General features: G+C 45.5%; 1 protein-coding gene across 1 annotated transcript in view; it reads left to right on the top strand.

The window, feature by feature from the left end:
• Nucleotides 1–17,500, top strand: part of LOC134464840 (voltage-dependent T-type calcium channel subunit alpha-1I-like) — a 294,648-nt gene that overhangs the window by 207,550 nt on the left and 69,598 nt on the right. Inside the window, exons 16-22 of the mRNA XM_063218175.1 lie at nt 2,629–2,719; nt 4,319–4,476; nt 5,570–5,699; nt 5,745–6,151; nt 9,735–9,835; nt 12,202–12,325; nt 17,233–17,301. Of these exons, the coding sequence (XP_063074245.1) occupies nt 2,629–2,719; nt 4,319–4,476; nt 5,570–5,699; nt 5,745–6,151; nt 9,735–9,835; nt 12,202–12,325; nt 17,233–17,301 (1,080 nt within the window). The remainder of the gene's footprint in view (nt 1–2,628; nt 2,720–4,318; nt 4,477–5,569; nt 5,700–5,744; nt 6,152–9,734; nt 9,836–12,201; nt 12,326–17,232; nt 17,302–17,500) is intronic.

Below are 17,500 nucleotides of genomic sequence, written 5' to 3' on the forward strand. Positions count from 1 at the left end.
GTAATGTATTGTAATGAAATACTGCAAGGTCAGACATGAAATGTGAAATCAAGCCAGCTAATGCATCAGGGGTGCATTTCTCTAATACATAGTTGCTAACTTTCAATCTTGTTTTCAATGCAATTTCCCATTGGCAACTATCCAAGTTGCTAACAGTCTAACAACTATGCTTTTGAGAAATGCACCCCAGGCCTGGCCAGCAGTAAATAAGCAGCTGCTAGAAATATGTAACATACTTTATGCCTTCGAGACTCTGTATGCGGACTCTTAGGCAGTAAATACTGTGAAGCGAGATTGTGGTTCATGACAGCTGCAGGCTGAGCTGATGATTCCTAATGCTGAACCGTAAACGTGTGCTACGTGGAATGCAATGTAATGTAATACAACGTTTTGCTGTGAGATCAGGTTCATGAAGCGAAAAGAGACCAATAGCTGAAACCACCCAGCTGCAAGCTGAAGTAGAACATATGCCTTGCTTCCAGCATCCAAGAAGCTCTTAGTAAACACAAAGTAAAGCGAGATTGTGCTCCATGCAGGGCTGCCAGATGAGGCTGATGATTTCCAGCCCAAAAAAATGCTCAAAACCTGCCTAGGAGTACAAAATCCTGCCCAATTCTATTGATTTCTATGGCAAAAATTGGGCGGGTTTTTCTGCTAAATGCCATTTTTACCCGCACATAGCCATCCTAAGCAGCCCAATTGGGCGGGAAACAGCCCAATCTGGCAACACTGGCTCCATGCGGTGGAGACAGCAGGCTAAGCTGCTCTACCTGCAGCTCTAACTGCCTGAGGGCGAAACCAAGGATGAGCTCCAGGCACAAGGCCCACCTCCCTCTCCCACCTCCCTCCCCTCCTACCAGGGCTGAGCTAGGGGGGAAAATAGGGCCCGGGCATTTTTGGCCTAAAGGGGCCCCTCATAATTAGAAGCACAGAACTGAGTCACCGGTGGGCCCCGCACCCTTATGGGTCCCTATTTTCAGAATTGAAAATACAAATGTTTGTAACATTTCTGAATATAAGGGCCCACGAGGGTGCAGGGCCCACCGGGAAATGCCCGGTATACCAGATGGCCAGTCCAGCCCTGGCCTGAGAGCTCCAGGCGAAAGGGCCACCTCCTTCTCCCACCTCCCCGTCCTGCCCTCCCCTCCTACCCATCCATTAATCCTTCCTCTGCTCAGAGGCTTAGGCGAAACTGAGCGACCCCGTGCGCCCTGTGTGAGGAGAGAGAGGGGATTGGAGAAGAGCAGGGAGAGAGCGAGAGTTGAGAGGGGGGATAGGAGAAGAGCAGGGAGAGAGGAGAAAGGAGAGAGAGGGGATTGGAGAAGAGCAGGGAGAGAGCGAGAGTTGAGAGGGGGGATAGGAGAAGAGCAGGGAGAGAGGAGAGAGGAGAGAGAGGGAATAGGAGAAGAGCAGGGCGAGAGGAGAGAGGAGAGAGAGGGGATAGGAGAAGAGCAGGGAGAGAGCGAGAGAGGAGAGAGGGGCGATAGGAGAAGAGTAGGGAGAGAGCGAGAGGAGAGAGGGGCGATAGGAGAAGAGCAGGGAGAGAGCGAGAGAGAGGGGATAGGAGAAGAGCAGGGCGAGAGGAGAGAGAGGGGATAGGAGAAGAGCAGGGAGAGAGCGAGAGAGGAGAGAGGGGCGATAGGAGAAGAGTAGGGAGAGAGCGAGAGGAGAGGGGGGGGGGATAGGAGAAGAGCAGGGACTGGGAGAGAGCGAGAGCGAGAGCAAGAGCGAGCGGAATCAGGCTCAGCTCCAGGTTGGGTTGCCTGGTAACCAAGCTGCCGATTTTTTTATTTTTTTGGGGGTTGCACGGTCAGAGCCACTCACTGTCTTTATGATAACAATGTCCCTCGCGTTTGGAGTACATGGATACAGAAACAGGACGCTGAGAGGATGAAAGCTTTTCAGAAGCTGTGGAAGGATCTCATGTTGCTAACTGAGATCACCAGTTGTGGTAGAAGAATCATTATTCACACAACCTTTATGAATATCTTAATGTATTTGTTTTAACCTACATCTATTTCTTTTTTAATAAATAATCTTCAAGTCAGTGTTTGCAGCAGGTGTGCTGGTGTAAACAGGTCTCTGGGTGAGTGAATGTGTGTCAGTGAGTGATATAGTCACCTGCAGACTATGAGAGTAAGGAGCATGTTATTCAGACTGAATTGCTGCACTGCCTGCTCTGAGGCAGTGCTGACTGGCGTTATGGGGCTTCCAGTAAAATAGGCTTACAGGCTAACATAGAGCAGGCAGGAGGTGTGTGTGTGTGTGTGTGTGTGTGTGTGTGTGTGTGTGCGTGCGTGCGTGCGTGTGTGCGTGCATGCGTGCGTGCGTGCGTGCGTGCGTGCGTGAATCTATGTGTGTGTGTCCATCAAAGTGAGTGTGCTGTGCATGCACCTGTTTGTGAGTGAGCACAGGAAAAATGGAAGAAACGCAGAATAAGTTTCCTCTGAAGATGTGAATCATGAAGTGAAGTTGACAGCCCATTCTGAGGCGCCTGACCCCCCCAATTTGAAGTGTGTGTGAACGTGTATGTGTGCGTGTGCGTGTGTCTGTATGTGTCCGTATTGTGTGTATCTCATGGGTGTCTTGTGTGTTTTCCTGGTTTCTCCTCCTCTCCTCCTGCTCCAGGGAGATGCCAACCGCTCCTATTCCGACGAGGACAGGTCCTCATGCAACTTCGAGGAGACCGACAAGCAGAAGGACCCCCTCCAGCTGTCAGGTTGGCACGCGCGCGCTAGTGTGTGTGTGTGTGTGTGTGTGTGTGTGTGTGTGTGTGTGTGTGTGTGTGTGTGTGTGTGTGTGTGTGTGTGTGTGTGTGTGTGTGTGTGTGTGTGTGTGTGTGTGTGGTGTACTATGTGTATAAACACTTCCAGCACACACACACACACACACACACACACACACACACACACACACACACACACACACACACACACACACACACACACACACACACACACACTTAACAGCATGAGAGATGAGTAGGCAGGGGCTAAGCAGGAGCAGCAGCACTAAAGCGCGGGGCCGTGGCGGGGGGTCAAGGCTTTATTTCCAGGTGTCACACCACCCTCCCTTCTCCTTCCCACCTGGCGCTGGCTGGCTGGCTTATTGCACGGCTGGATGATTGCAAATTACCGTTTTGCATCCCGTGCTTCTGTGCCTCTGCTGACCCAAATATCACACCGGAATAAGCCCTTGAAAACACCAGAGTGCTCTGAAAGAAAAATGTAGCTTATTTCTCATCTCGTTTGTCCTTTCTCTCTCTCCCTGTTATCCTCAGACAAAAACATTTGCTGTGTTTTCATCTCATTACCCAGAACAGGGAGTTGCCCAGCCATGTAAATTCTTGTCTTGAAAAAAAGTTATTTATTTTATTTATTTCGTAAAGTACACTCTGAATAATACATGCAGGTTGCTCTGGCTGACTGACTCAAGATAAACTGACAAGTTGTTGTACAGCTTTTTCCGATATAGGCTTGTAGAGTCGTAAGTATGAGGGGGGCATCAAATATGAATCAGGTCAGGGTTTTTTGTACATAATTTTACCCCAGCATTACGTAGATGAGTGTCCCTCTTTCTTGATCTCTGTGTTTTCCCCGATTTGTCACACTGTCTATCCTTGTTTCTATGGTGGTGGTGGTCTGGTGGTACTTTCAATATGTATATGTTTGCCTTTAATCCAAGTGCACAGACAACCAACAATACAGCATGCAGCATGCACCAATACAGCATCTCCCTTTCAGTTTGCTATTTTACAGCCACAGCATGAAAGGGAAGCAGACAACTTTTAGATTCATACGAAATAAACGGCGCACACCTATACAGGTGTACAGTGCTCAACTTACCAATAATGAAGCCCTGTAACTGCCCCCACCTTCTGCAATCTGCAATGCTAGCCTAGACCACATAGCATTCTATGACGAGGCTCCTCTCTTTTCCTCTGTCTGTCCTTCAAATTTGTATCGCTCAATTGAAATTGGTCAGCTTTGGGTGGGCATAAAATTGATTTAATATCCAAAAAAAGATTGATATACCACTGTGTCTAGATAATGTTCTGGAGAGGCCGTGGCCCCGGTGTTTAGAGAGTCGGACTTCAGTTCAGAGGGTTGCAGGTTTGAGTCCCACCATTATCTCTCCCCACCTTTGTCCATGGCTTCAGTGCCCCTTGAACACCTGACCTCGGATTACTCTGAGAGCTGTAACCAATACCCTGTGCTGTGCATCCTTGATTGTGAGTCGGCTTGCATAAACGCGTCAGCTAAGTATCATTTAACGTAAATGTAATGTAATGTAATGTAATGTTCTTGGCCCTCCACAGACCCCAAGATCTGCACCCTGACCCCCAACGGACACCTGGATCTGGCCGTGGGGCCGCCCCTGGGGCTGTACCCTGCGGAGCGCCTCGCCTTCGCCCTGGGCTCCCGCAAGAGCAGCGTCACCTCGCTGGGACGAGCTACCATGGAGCAAAGGCCACTGGTAAGTGTTCCCATAGGGGAAAGATGTGGGCTATATAAAACTTTGGTCGTTCTCTAACAAGCCCTCAAAAAGCCTTCTAAGAGACATGCAAAAGTATTAACACTGTTCAGTGTTAGTCTGATGAACTAAACGGAAACATGCACATGCATGTACTACTAGGTTCTGGACTAAGTATATTAAACAAAGAAAACTAAAATAAGGTTACGTGACACCAAGGCTCCTGTTACTTTTTTTATCATGACATTGCAGACAACGTACCCTTCATCAGAAGTGTTGGCCTGCCACTTGTGAGTATAGCCGTAGCTACCATTGAGGACACAGAGGTCATGTCCTCTGTATTTTTTATCAGTAATGTAAAATGTATATATGATGAATATCGATATATGATCAACAATGATGAATTCAGTTTGTATATGCCACCCCCATTTATCCTCAAGACAGTAATTAATGAAAACAAACTTAAGAGTTTGACTGAAGTGTTTGAAGCATTCTAAATGTGCAGTATGCAGCGCAGCATGCAGTATTTGACCTCGGTATTTGAAAATGTCTGGTTACAGCCCTGCTTGTGAGGTTGTGGGTTTACTGTACCGTACATCAGCATTTGTCAAGTTATGTAGACTGATTGTTCAACCACAAAACCCTCAAAAATCCTTTTAAACGTTTTTTTTTTAACAGACATGAAAAAGTATTAGCATTAGGTAACATGTTTTATTTAAATGTTAAATGTGTGTAAGTTAATGAATAGTTAATTCCACAGTTTACATACTGTGGTCATAATTTTTGGATCTCTGTGTTGCTGAGATGAAACCCTGAAAGGCAAACCTTTTTTATTGCAGATCTTTCATTCGCCTTGACAGGCCTTTCATCCTGCATGTATAATTGATAACAGTGAGCTAACTAATGACTGTCCTCCTGGGCATGGCTTCCTTTCTTCTCCAAGTACTTGGTAAAATAAAAAAGCAAAAGCAAAACGGGAGCAGTGTGCGGACATTCAACCTTTATTTTCATAGTATTTTACTTTTTTGTCCTGCACCTGCATTTTGGATGTGCGCACCACTACCTTACTTGATTTCCCTCTCTTCTCCCCCACCAGTGTCCGGGACGTGGCTCGTTGTACCACACCTGGGGCCGGCCTCTCCCCCAGGCGGTCTGGAACCGGCGCTCCAGTTGGAACAGCTTGGGCCAGGCCAACCGGGCCGTGGGGGTGGGCGTAGGCGGTGGAAGTGGCAATGGAGCTGGTGGTGGTGGTGGTGGAGGTGGCATCGGAGGAAGCCTCCGGCTGCGTAGCGCCCAGCAGTCCTATCTGGCAGAGCAGGAGTCCCTCCTGTCGCCGCCTCCCCTCCAACTCCCTCCGCACCTCCTCTCGCGCCACCTCTACCCTCGCCGCGAGCGCCGCGCCTACTCCCTGGAGCTGCCAGAGCTGTTGCAGGTGCCGGCGCCGCCGGGACAGACGCTGGGGCCTCCCCTGCCCCCTCTTCACGGCCACGCGCCACGCAAGAAGAGCTTCTCGGAGGGGCCGCCAGGAGGCACAGCGGGGGGCGTGGGCGTGGGCGTGGGTGGGGAGCACCTGGACTGCAATGGCAAAACGCCTCAGCAGAGGCTTCTGGCTGAAGTGTACCCACAGGTCAACACAAGAAGCAAAGACAGGGAGGACCTTGACGACGAGCTGGACTATGTGAGTCTGGGATATTCGATCGATTGTGCTGTCTGTGCAAAATCTAATCGGTAACACTTTACTTGACGCCGGTGTCATAAGCATGTCATTATATTGTCTTATTATATGGTTGTGACGTCATCTGTCGAATGCTCCATTCATTTCAACGGGGCTCCCCAACGTTCGGACGTCTGTTATTTTTCGATAACGGACGGGTTGGTCTATAACAGACCGCTGTCAATGGCAACAAGACTTTTCACTGCTAAAGCGACTTTTCAACAAGACTCTAATCAGCTGCTGTGATAGACAGCACCCGTTGTCCAGGCTACCGCTGTCAATGGCAACAAGACGTTCACTGCTAAAGCCACTGGCTTGTATACAAGTCAGTGGCTAAAGCGAATGTTTCATATCACTCCGCAGGGGGTCCGGTCTTTTGTCACTCTAATCAGCTGCTGTGATAGACAACACCTGTTGTCCTGGCTAGCCTACCTAGCTGTTGCCTAGCGGTGTTCCACAACGGCACTGTTTTGTTTTGCGCAGCAACAATCTTAACATTAAATAGGTCCAGGGCTCTAAATTAACTTTTTCCACCACCAGCCAATTTGGCTAGTGGATATTTTTTCTTACCAGCCAAACAGAAGTTCAACAAGCCATTTTTTTATCTCACCAAAATAAACTATGCATTAGGCTAGTTTTTTTTTCTAATTAAATGGTCATTTTGTCCAACTGTTTCTACAACACAGATACACTATAGGCCTGCATAGGCTACTATATGCCTACATAATAAGCATATTATAGGCTATATATTTTTTCATTATTTGTTTACTTCTGCTTTATTTTTTACTTTCATTACTTAGGCCTAATTAATTTGATTAGTTTTTTGTTCAATTCCTCTGTAAACAGCTGAATCACATCACACAAGCCACTCACATAACAGACCTTTAACATAGGCCTACAGTAACCAAGCACACAGCCAAACACTACAAAACCTCACATACGCACACCCCAAGGAAGGAGAAGAGATGAGAGGAAAAGGAGAGGAGAGAGGAGGAGCTCTTCTCTACCTCTACAAAATGACAAGAAGCCTAGTTTAATTAAAAGTAAATATATCTCGGGAATCTTTCCGCTTCCTTTGTTACTTACTTCCATAGCTTCGTCGTTGGTTGATTTTTTTTTCTTTCGATGGCGTGGGCTTTCCAACTTAGTTGCGCCAGGACTCTGAACATTTCAGAAGACAACTGAACTGACAGCTACGGTCACACTCTGACAGTCGGCTCTCCTCTGCCCTGGTCGCTATTTCGTTCCACAACCACTCATTTTTAACGTCACTATTTACAATTACTACTAGCATTCACCAACACACAGAACCTTGCTCTAACCCCCGCCACATTCTCATCACTCGCACAAAACGTCTACACAACAGAAGTAGCGCTATGCATAATCTGCGTAAGTCCTGTTATTGAAACGGTCAGGGTCTCGCTGCTTAAAAATGCAGCCTGTTACAGCAAGGTTCATATAGTAATAATAGCAGTACTGACGTTAAAAAGGTTGTAGCGAAAGCGACGAGAGCATAGGAGGAGAGCTGCCTGTCAGAATAGTGTGAGCGCAGCTTAGCTGACAGAAGGCTGGATGGTCGTCTGAAATATTTTCAATCCTGGCGCGCGCAACAGCATGGAGTTGACGCTCGATGCACTGGAAAGCCCACGGTGGGAGGCTACCTCGTGACGCTAGTGTCCATGGGTAATGTAGGAAATCTCGCCGTATAACGTTCATCAGAGCAGCGGTTTACCGTTCATAAGTTACTGTACTCGGGCGCTACTAGCCAAATTGGCGGGTAGGTATTTTTTTCTACTAGCCAAAATGAATTTTCACCCGTGTTTGGCGTGTTGGCGTGTGTTAATTTAGAGCCCTGAATAGGTCTAAAGAAATGTCCCCGCATGTGTGAATCATTTAAGTATATCCATATAATAAGCGGGTTAACTTTCGGCGAGTCGGTCGCTTTGTGGAATAGCAGCACTTCAGAGAGAACAAGACCCCTCCGCTCCGCGTCGGGGTCTAAAGATTCTCTCTGTCGTGCTGCTATTCCACGGTAGCGGCCTTCTCGCCGAACGTTAACCCTTACATAATAGCGTCACGGCACAGTTATGCATGTGTCATAATAAACATTATGTCCATGCCATAAACATGTCATGACTGTTGGCCTTAAGTGACATTCGGTTATGGCAAAGACAACCTTGGGTTATCTTTGCCCATGGCACTTATCACCGAATGTCACTTATCTACGACTGTGTCATGACACTATTATGACACTGTAATGACGTGCTTATGACACCGGCGTCAAGTACAGTAAAGTGTTACCATCTTATATAATAAAGAGAGGAGCAGAGGTGTTTTTTTGTCAGGAGGACAAATATGGAATGAGGTTACTAGACTGCTGTATAGTGTTGTTTGGAGGAGAGAGTCTACCAGACGAATACATCTATTCATAATTCATATGTTGAGAGAGCCAGACAGGCAAAAACTCTCGTTTTTTTAAACAATTGCAAATTCACAGCAGAGTTCATAGATGCGTGTACGTCTCGCAGTTGTGCACACACACACTTGCGTAATGGCTCACACATTTATTTTTAATGAAACAGTTGCACAAAATCGAGGCTGTATTCTTCTGATTGCTCCTTGGATTGTGATCGTGTAGCAGGCCCTGATCGTGTAAATATGTGCCTTTGGGACGAGCACTGCAGCAGCATTTTGTTGCGAGCGGTGCGCTCTGGAGTGTCTTTTTTGCCGAGAGAGCCATTTGGAAGCTCTTCAGAATGTCCTCTGGGAGATTTACTGTACAAAACCCAAGCCTGAGAGAGAGAGCCCACACCAGGAAAACAAAGAGCAGAGCATGATTTTAATTAATATCTCACATTCACAATGAGATGCAAGCAGATGGTTCGTGAGCTATCTGATTTTAATTTTTACAACTCTGGCTTTTGTGTGTGAGCAATTAAAAAGAGGAATTAGCACCATTTCCACAGGGACTTGAAATCCAATTGGCAAAAAAAGGAAGGTAGAATTATTTCAGAAGCCACGATTTAACCTCCAACCGAATTAGACTTTCATAAATTATTTACAGAGGATATCAATCATGTTGGCCACGTTTTGTAGTCAGCGCAGGTAGCAGCTGTTTTTCCTACTCTGTCTAAAACAGGGGCACTGGGCTCTCTGTAGAGGGAACAACAGCCGATTTGAAGTGCTGGAGCCTTTGATCCAGTCTTTTTTTTTTAATTCAAAAACGGTTTTATTTGGTCCAATTTTATTAATCTGTTAAATTAAATTAATCTATTAAAAAGGGATAGAAGGCCTGGATAGGTGTAGATGTTTTTTCATAGAGACATAACTGATTAAGAGTTTCTTTTATTGATGCCAGATGTTGCTATCCAGGCGTTGCTGATCTCTTAACCATCTGTTGCCCCCTTGTGAGTTGGTAAAAATTTGGCGCTAAGCCACAGGTCTGATCATTATGTGTAATAAAAGTGCACATCAACAAATCATTTGCACGCAATGGCTTTATCCAAATAAAGCTTTTACCTGGTTTTCTTTTCACTGTGTTCATCAGAGTCTATGTTTTCGGATCCAGAAGATGATAGAGGTGTACCGTCCCGAATGGTGTGAAGCTCGTGAAGACTGGTCTGTTTACCTCTTCTCTCCTCAGAACAGGCAAGTCCTCATCCTGTCTCATGTGGCACCTAAACTACAACTTATACCATGGTGGGGAACCTTTTTCATTCGAGGGGCCACTTCAAATTCATCCGAGGGTCGTAAAAGTCCTCCGAGGACCATACTATGAACACCAACCAGGATTTCCCCTTGCACTTTAGGCCTATAATGATTAAAACATTAAAGGGACAATGTGCAAGAAATGGTCAAAAAAGGTACTGTAACTATGCTGCTCCTTGAAACTGGGCTGCCTATTGTCAAATTTGATCTTTTCATGTAAGTTCACTGAGTAATAAATTAAAATGTTCTAGTATGGCCCAAGTACAGTCAGCTTTACAGCTAAAAATGGCTATTTCTGGAAATTCAAAATGGCGGACCATGGAGAAGATCCCCCTTTTCATGTATGAAACGTGCAATTTTTCCAGTCATAATGAACACTTTGAATTTGATGGTGGTGGTAAATATTCATGAAAAAGGTAACATTAGTGAATGGGTAGCATGGATTCTGGAAATAATCAACAAAAAATCCCGCACAGTGTCCCTTTAACACATACCCCACCCTCTCTAGGTCCCCTGAATATAACTTTTTATGACGTTTTGCAAATGTATTTTCTAAGATTCCATTACCCCTGGCTTATACAGTAGGAGGCTGCTAGGTCCGAGCTAGGTCCATTAGGCCTATTTCAGACCAGAGAGGGGATGCGGGGCAGGTAGGAAGCGATTTTTACCGGTGGTGGCTTAGGCGAATAAAGAAAGAAAAATCTGAAATGTGCTGTCCTTCGCTTCACTCACTTATCGATGTTTTATGTGGGACTCAGCACCCAGTTAAGAACTCTGTTAATCATTAGGCGATAGTGTGAGCGCGTCTCCTCCACTTCACAAGGTACAGTAGATGCATTTGTGATTAACTCCGCCATAAGAAACATCTTTTACATTTGAAGAGTTCAGATGCAAAACCCCCTAAGTGCCATTTCAGAAAATAATCATAATTAATTTTTATTTAATACAAAGCTATCAAAATTGCATTTTTTTTAATTTTTTTATTTATGTAATATAACTATTTATATGTATTATCAAGTACATACATGTAAACCAAACCAACAACAGGGTTCTCTAAAAATATAGAAGTGTAGGTCTTCAGAAATGGAGTTAGGGGGTTTTGCATCTGAACTCCTCATTTAGTAAGGGCACTTGCCCATGCATGGGAATGCAAATGAATCTAATGATTAATGGTCTGGTGTGGTCTTACGTTAGCTATTTGAATGGTTTCAAATGTGGAAGATAATGAAAACCCATTCAGAAGCTTGTTCTATTCTAGTGTAGTTCAGTGACCATGGGATTGTATACTAGTGCTGTGCACACACAGCATGTACACAAGACATACAGTACAGTCGACATCCATTGGATAGATGGAAAGATGAGGGTCTTAGCGTTTAAATGCAACTTAGTGCATATTTTGATGTGCTTCAGAAGCTGAGATATTTAGGTTGTTATAGGCTGAGGGCAGCGTTTCTTAAGAGGGGCTCAGGCATTCAGCACCCTTTTTTGCAGGTGCTTTAGGCGTCAATGGGTTAACTAAAGATGTTTACCTAACACTGAACAATATAGAATTTTGTGTTTTATTCCAGTAGACCAAATACAGTGCGTAGGCCTACATCACGGACTCTGTACATTCTCTGGGCATTGTATTACACTACTTTGGGTGGCCTACCTATCCCCATCTGCCCCCGAATACGCTCCATTGATCAATGGCGGGACGAGGTTGTTTGGGGGTTGATTAAGTCATTGATCAGCACCAAGCGGGCAGTGTACCATTGTTTGTGGACACTGTTTGTAAACAGTGCTGTTTGTCAAACCAAACAGTGCAAGTAGAGAAGTACCTGTGAAATGACTCAATTTAACCATTGCTATTTGCAGTACCAGTTGGTGCATGCCACAGGCTTTAACAGTGAAAACACAAGGGTGATGTAGTGCGAGCAGCCCAAGAAGTGAAGCACTGCTACACTAAATTTGGAAACCTCCCATGGGCTACTCTACTTAGATCAAGGACTCCATCTATATACAGTGACCATGTACTTAATCTCTGTCACTCCTTTCGCTTTCTCACACGTTTTTCCTCTACCTCCTCTTCTTCTCTCCCATTTCCGCTTCTCTCTCTCTCTCTCTCTCTCTCTCTCTCTCTCTCTCTCTCTCTCTCTCTCTCTCTCTCTCTCTCATTCTCTTTGTCTCCCATCTCCACTTCTCTCTCTCCCTCTCCCCCTCTCTCTCTCTCTCTCTCTCTCTCTCTCTCTCTCTCTCTCTCTCTTCTTTCTCTCTCTCTCTCTCTCTCTCTCTCTCTCTCTCTCTCTCTCTCTCTCTCCCCACAGGTTCAGGTTGATGTGCCAGTCCATTATAGCCCATAAGCTGTTTGACTATGTGGTGCTGGCCTTCATCTTCTCCAACTGCATCACTGTGGCCCTGGAGAGACCCAAGATCCTGCAGGGGAGCCTGGTGAGCAGGGGTGTCGCTCAGGGGGGTAATGTGTGAATAAGTCACCAGGGCCCCATGTGTATAGGGGGCCCACACACAGTCTGGTTTATGAAAATATATGACTGGGGAGGTCCATTTGAGCTGATTGTACATAGGGCACAGATTGTGCTGCTACGCCCGTGCTGGTGAGTCACAGCCACCGGACAAATGGCCCGTGTATACCAAGCGCTACCTACGCGACTCAGGTAGCTGGGGTGATTGAAGACGTTTCGCCCTGAATTCGCTTTATTTGCTCCGGACGCGCCATTGACATGTTTGATTCAGCTGATCATATAATGGCTCTGTCTTGACATCCTGGGACATTCCTCGATATGAACGTTCCAATTGGTTTTCGCCGAACCGCGTCATAGCGAATTCGCTTGAGATTAGATTGAGCTTAATCGTCAAAATTCGCTCTGGTCGCTCAAGAAACTTCGCTCCTGGCGAATTCGCTCTGGTAGCTTTTTTCGCCTTCCCTCCATAGAGAAATAATGCCTTCTGCCGCGCAGGTCGCTTAGTTCGCCTCTGATGTACACAGGGCTAAAGGGGCCCGACCAAGCTCATAGCCAGGGACAAATGAGAGAAACAAATGTCTCAGAAGTAATGGGAAAGAAAACTGAGGACGTCTGAAGAAGACGTGAGAACGTTGTGACGTTAGTCTTGGCACCTGCCCAATAAAACAAGTAAGCTTCCACATCTGAAGATGCTCCGGTGACTTTCTGTCCCTGCATCTACCAGTCGTTTGCCGTGACGCACCAGATTGTGAAGTGCAGGATATCTCTCTTTTCTACGTATCTCAGAAATAATGTTTCATTCAAACCCAAGATTAGTTCTGAAAACGAGAGAAACGAGCTAAAGACTGAAATCTCAAATCAGGCAGGTCAACTCCAAGGGGAACTGCAAAGGCAACAGGAAATACTGAAACAAAAGCAGTTAGTGAGTCACACACCAAGACTATTGACTGAAAAATGCTACATCAAATTCAGACCACATACCAGCAGTGTATGTGCATGGTGTGCACAAACACACCCAACAGACCTCTCCACTCGACGCCATCTGGAAAACGGAGCAGGTGCAGGTGATCGGCTGTCAGCTCAATACACCAGTGGACCACCAATCACGAGGCTGAACTTATAGGCTCAGACTGGCGACAGCAAACTCGGGGATCCAATTCCCACAGACGCAGAAAACAAAACAAAGAAAAAGAAAACTAAATGGGAAGCTGTCACACTATGCGTCATGCTCAACTGAAATCGATAGGAGAGAGACTACCATGAAATCAAGAATTTACACAAGCACAAATGGCAAAGTAACCAGACTGGGTTTTTTGCTCAACTATGCCATATACCATATATCATACCATACTGTAATGTGCATATCTTGGGTGGATAGACCTTAAAGAAATATGAAAACTTATTATGATTGGAACTATTAGCATAAGGCCACAGTCTAGATCAATTTGTAGCACTAACTATATATTAATCATAGCAGTCAGACATATCAGTCAATCAGCGTAATGGCTAAGACAGCTTCTGCTCATGAATCCATAGTGAGCAGGTAATGAAATGGAAGACAAACTGAACTAGAAATGCACCCAGAGTGTGCAGACCTCCGCCAAGGAAGTTAAGTTTGTTTTTAGACACATACAGTGGGATATTTGTGTCATTTATGCAGGTTTATACACACCATTAGTGTGTTCAGAGAATTAAACAGTCAAGTTGTAACTAGATTATATCTGTATTTTTTATAATTACCATGTCCTTGATTAACTGTGGTCTGTTTTGTTCACCTGTGTGATTGTGGTATTGGCAAAGTGCTACATGCTATATTGTGAACTTACTATGCACTGTCCTATAAATGCACTTATTGAAGGTCAGAAGTTGCTGGTCACATTGTTATAAACATTTTTGATGATTGGCAACATGCCCTTATTACCATTTAAAATTTCACAGCTATTTCATATCACACTTTAAAGACTAAGTGGAATTATACCAATTGTATCAGCCTAATCCAGCCTTGTGCTTACTACAAGATAAAAATCAACCTGCTTTGAAAACTTGTGATCACACGCTAGTAGAACTGTAGGCCTATGATTAGTGAAGGGAATGTAATGATTTTGACCAACAAAACTGAAACAACCACAGACAACCGTATGGTTAATCCTGTTTTTTGCCTACGATGGTATGCATTATTCTCATGGGCCACTGGTTGGCCTTAGCGCTGTCGGCTGAAGCGTGAAGCGGCATTTCCTAATTCTAGGAAAATCACTATCACCGTTGTTAATCAGTCTAGGCATTGCTGTCGGGCTTTGTGGTCCATCTCGCAACTGGGGTTAAATTGAGTGAAGTGTAATGCATTTGACCAGCATTGTGAACTTGCACAGCCACAAATTCCATATTGTTTTGGCGATGGTAGCCTACCTAATTAATTCGACATTATTGTCAACCGAAATGATCTGCGGTGGTCACTGTCCATCTCACAGCAGTGCACTTCCACTTCACACACATTTTAGGCAGGCAGCGGTAATTCATTTCACAGGACTGTTTGTTAACTTCAACGAGGGTGTAGCCAAAAGGGTGCCTGCTGATGAGCACATTTTTAGGTTGATAGCAATGGTTTTGGAGCTGGCGTCAAAGGAGACAGTCCTTTTCCTTATTGCTTTGGCGGCACACCCGATTGGAATATTCGCCGGTGCTCGGCCATTATGCAGACTGTCGGGCTTTCTGATCCTGGTCCATCTCGCAAACAACTTGGGGTTAACTTTAAATGTAGCGAAGGGGATGTAATGAATTTTACCAGCATTGTGAACGTACAGTCATAAATTATTTTGGCAACGGTAGCCTAATTAATTCGACAGCATTGCGAACCTCAGTCACAGTCCACAACAGCATTGTGAACTTACACAATCACATTCCATATTTTTGACAACGTACTTAATTCGACAGCATTGTGAACCTAAACGATCTGCGGGGGTGGTCACTGTACATCTCGCAACAGCAATGATAACATATGGGCCAACACAATTACAAATTCCATATTTTGGCAGCGGTGGTAATTAATTTGACAGGATTGTTTCCTGCATGCGGATGAACAACTTTTTAGGTGAAATGAAATGCACTTGGTGTTGGAGCTGGCGGCGCAAAGGAGACTCTCTCCCTGTTGCACAGAAAGGCGCAGGCACGCCGGTGCTCAGTAGCCAGGCTGCGCCCTCCTAGTGACGCAACACCTTCGGCGGCAAGTCCATGATGATAATCAGGCAAGGTGCTCAGTGCTCACCGTGCGCACCTTGTGGCAGGCATTGAAATAGCAGCGCACGAACGAACGAACAAACACAGAAACCCAGGCGATCACATAACCTCCTTGGCGGAGGTAATAATACAGTGCAAATCAATGGGTACAGTTCAATATGATACTGTACTTTATGGATGGTTTAATTATGAAGTTTATTTTCATGTAAGTAAATGTTACGTTTTAATACTACAACAATGGGCATATGACATTAAAACTCATATGCTGACACCTACAGTAAGGAGAAATATAACCGGAACTATGGCTGCGTCTCAAATCACGCACTTGTGCACTTCAGGCACTGTTTTTCAGTGCCTAGGGTGCTCTCGCTGAAAATTTCAGTTGAGGCAGTGCACTGAAAGTGCCAGGATGATCCCCTAACAATGGTGGAAAATGCAGTGCTTGAATGATGGACACTGCACGCACTAAACGGCGGCCATGTTGACAATGACACGGAGGAAATGAGGCATCCAGTTCAATAGAAGAGTTTGGTCAACAGTCTCCTAATTCTGTTAGTAATGTTGTTGGGACACCAACCTTTTCATGCCAACCAAAGTATTTCATGTGTGATTGTTGTCCTTTGGGGTGAAGGAAATGGAAATTCAAGCCCCAGACGCTGTGCATTGTAAACAGTAGCCAACTGATATTTTGGCGAGCTAATGCCATGCTCAGCCGTCACCTCCAGCAAGGGCACAGTGCATAGTGCTCAAATTTTTCCACGACACCATGCACTAAAGACCTCAGTGCACTGTGTGCACTGTGCACTGACCGTCAGTGCACTGACACAAGTGCGTGATTTGAGACATAGCCTATATTTATACACATACAGCAGTAGGATTTATGTTCTTGGCCAGGTTTTGTCTAAATTTCCTGCAAGGTGCTGCAAGTTCCCCGTATACGGCTGAACTCCACTCTTACGTAAAGAAGTTTACATGTCGTCCATAATCACAGGAGGACAAATTGGTTTTCTTTCAGCTGTGTGAAAAGTCAGCATGGAGCGACCAATATGTTACACGATCAACAAGTTAAACGTTTTGCCAAATTACACCTTTTTGTTATAACATCGATAATCATCATCATCATGATCATCATGATGACAAACAATACAAAGCCCATTAGGTGTTTAAGTATCCGTCGTCTCGTCTGTGATAGATGTTGCTCCATGCTGTTCACATAGACACATCATACATCAACATGCTGCTCTGTTCATACTGCTCACACTATGCTTCTCTCTCTCCCTCCCTCTCCCTCTCCCTCTCCCTGTCCATCTCCATCTCTCTCTCTCTCTCTCTCTCTCCCTTTCTGTCCCTCTCACTCCCCTCTCTCTCTCTCTGTCTTACTCTCTCTCTCTCTCTCTCTCTCTCTCTCTCTCTCTCTCTCTCTCTCTCTCTCTCTCTCTCTCTCTCTCTCTCTCTCTCTCTCTCTCTCTCTGTCTTACTCTCTCTCTGTCTTACTCTCTCTCTATCTCTGTCTCAATGCCCCTTTCTGTATCTCTCACCGTATTCCTCTTCTTCTTTCTCTCCATCACCCCCCCCTCTCTCCTCTGATCTCTGATTCCTCTTCTTACTCCTCTCCACACTCCCCCCTCTCTCTCTCTCCAGGAGCGGGTGTTCCTCACCATATCTAATTACATCTTTACCGCCATCTTCGTGGGGGAGATGACACTCAAGGTAAGTGCTCTGTGTGTGTATGTGTGTGTGCGTGTGCGTCTGCGTCTGCGTCTGTGCGTGTGTGTGTGTGTGCGCGTGTGTGTGTGTGTGTGTGCGTGTGTGTGTGTGTGTGTGTGTCTTTGTGTGCGTGTGTGTGCGTGTGTGTGTGTGTGAGTGTGTGTGTGTGTGTGTGTGTGTGTGTGTGTGTGTGTGTGTGTGT

Source organism: Engraulis encrasicolus, chromosome 2 (assembly GCF_034702125.1).
Source record: "Engraulis encrasicolus isolate BLACKSEA-1 chromosome 2, IST_EnEncr_1.0, whole genome shotgun sequence".
Lineage (NCBI taxonomy): Eukaryota > Metazoa > Chordata > Actinopteri > Clupeiformes > Engraulidae > Engraulis > Engraulis encrasicolus.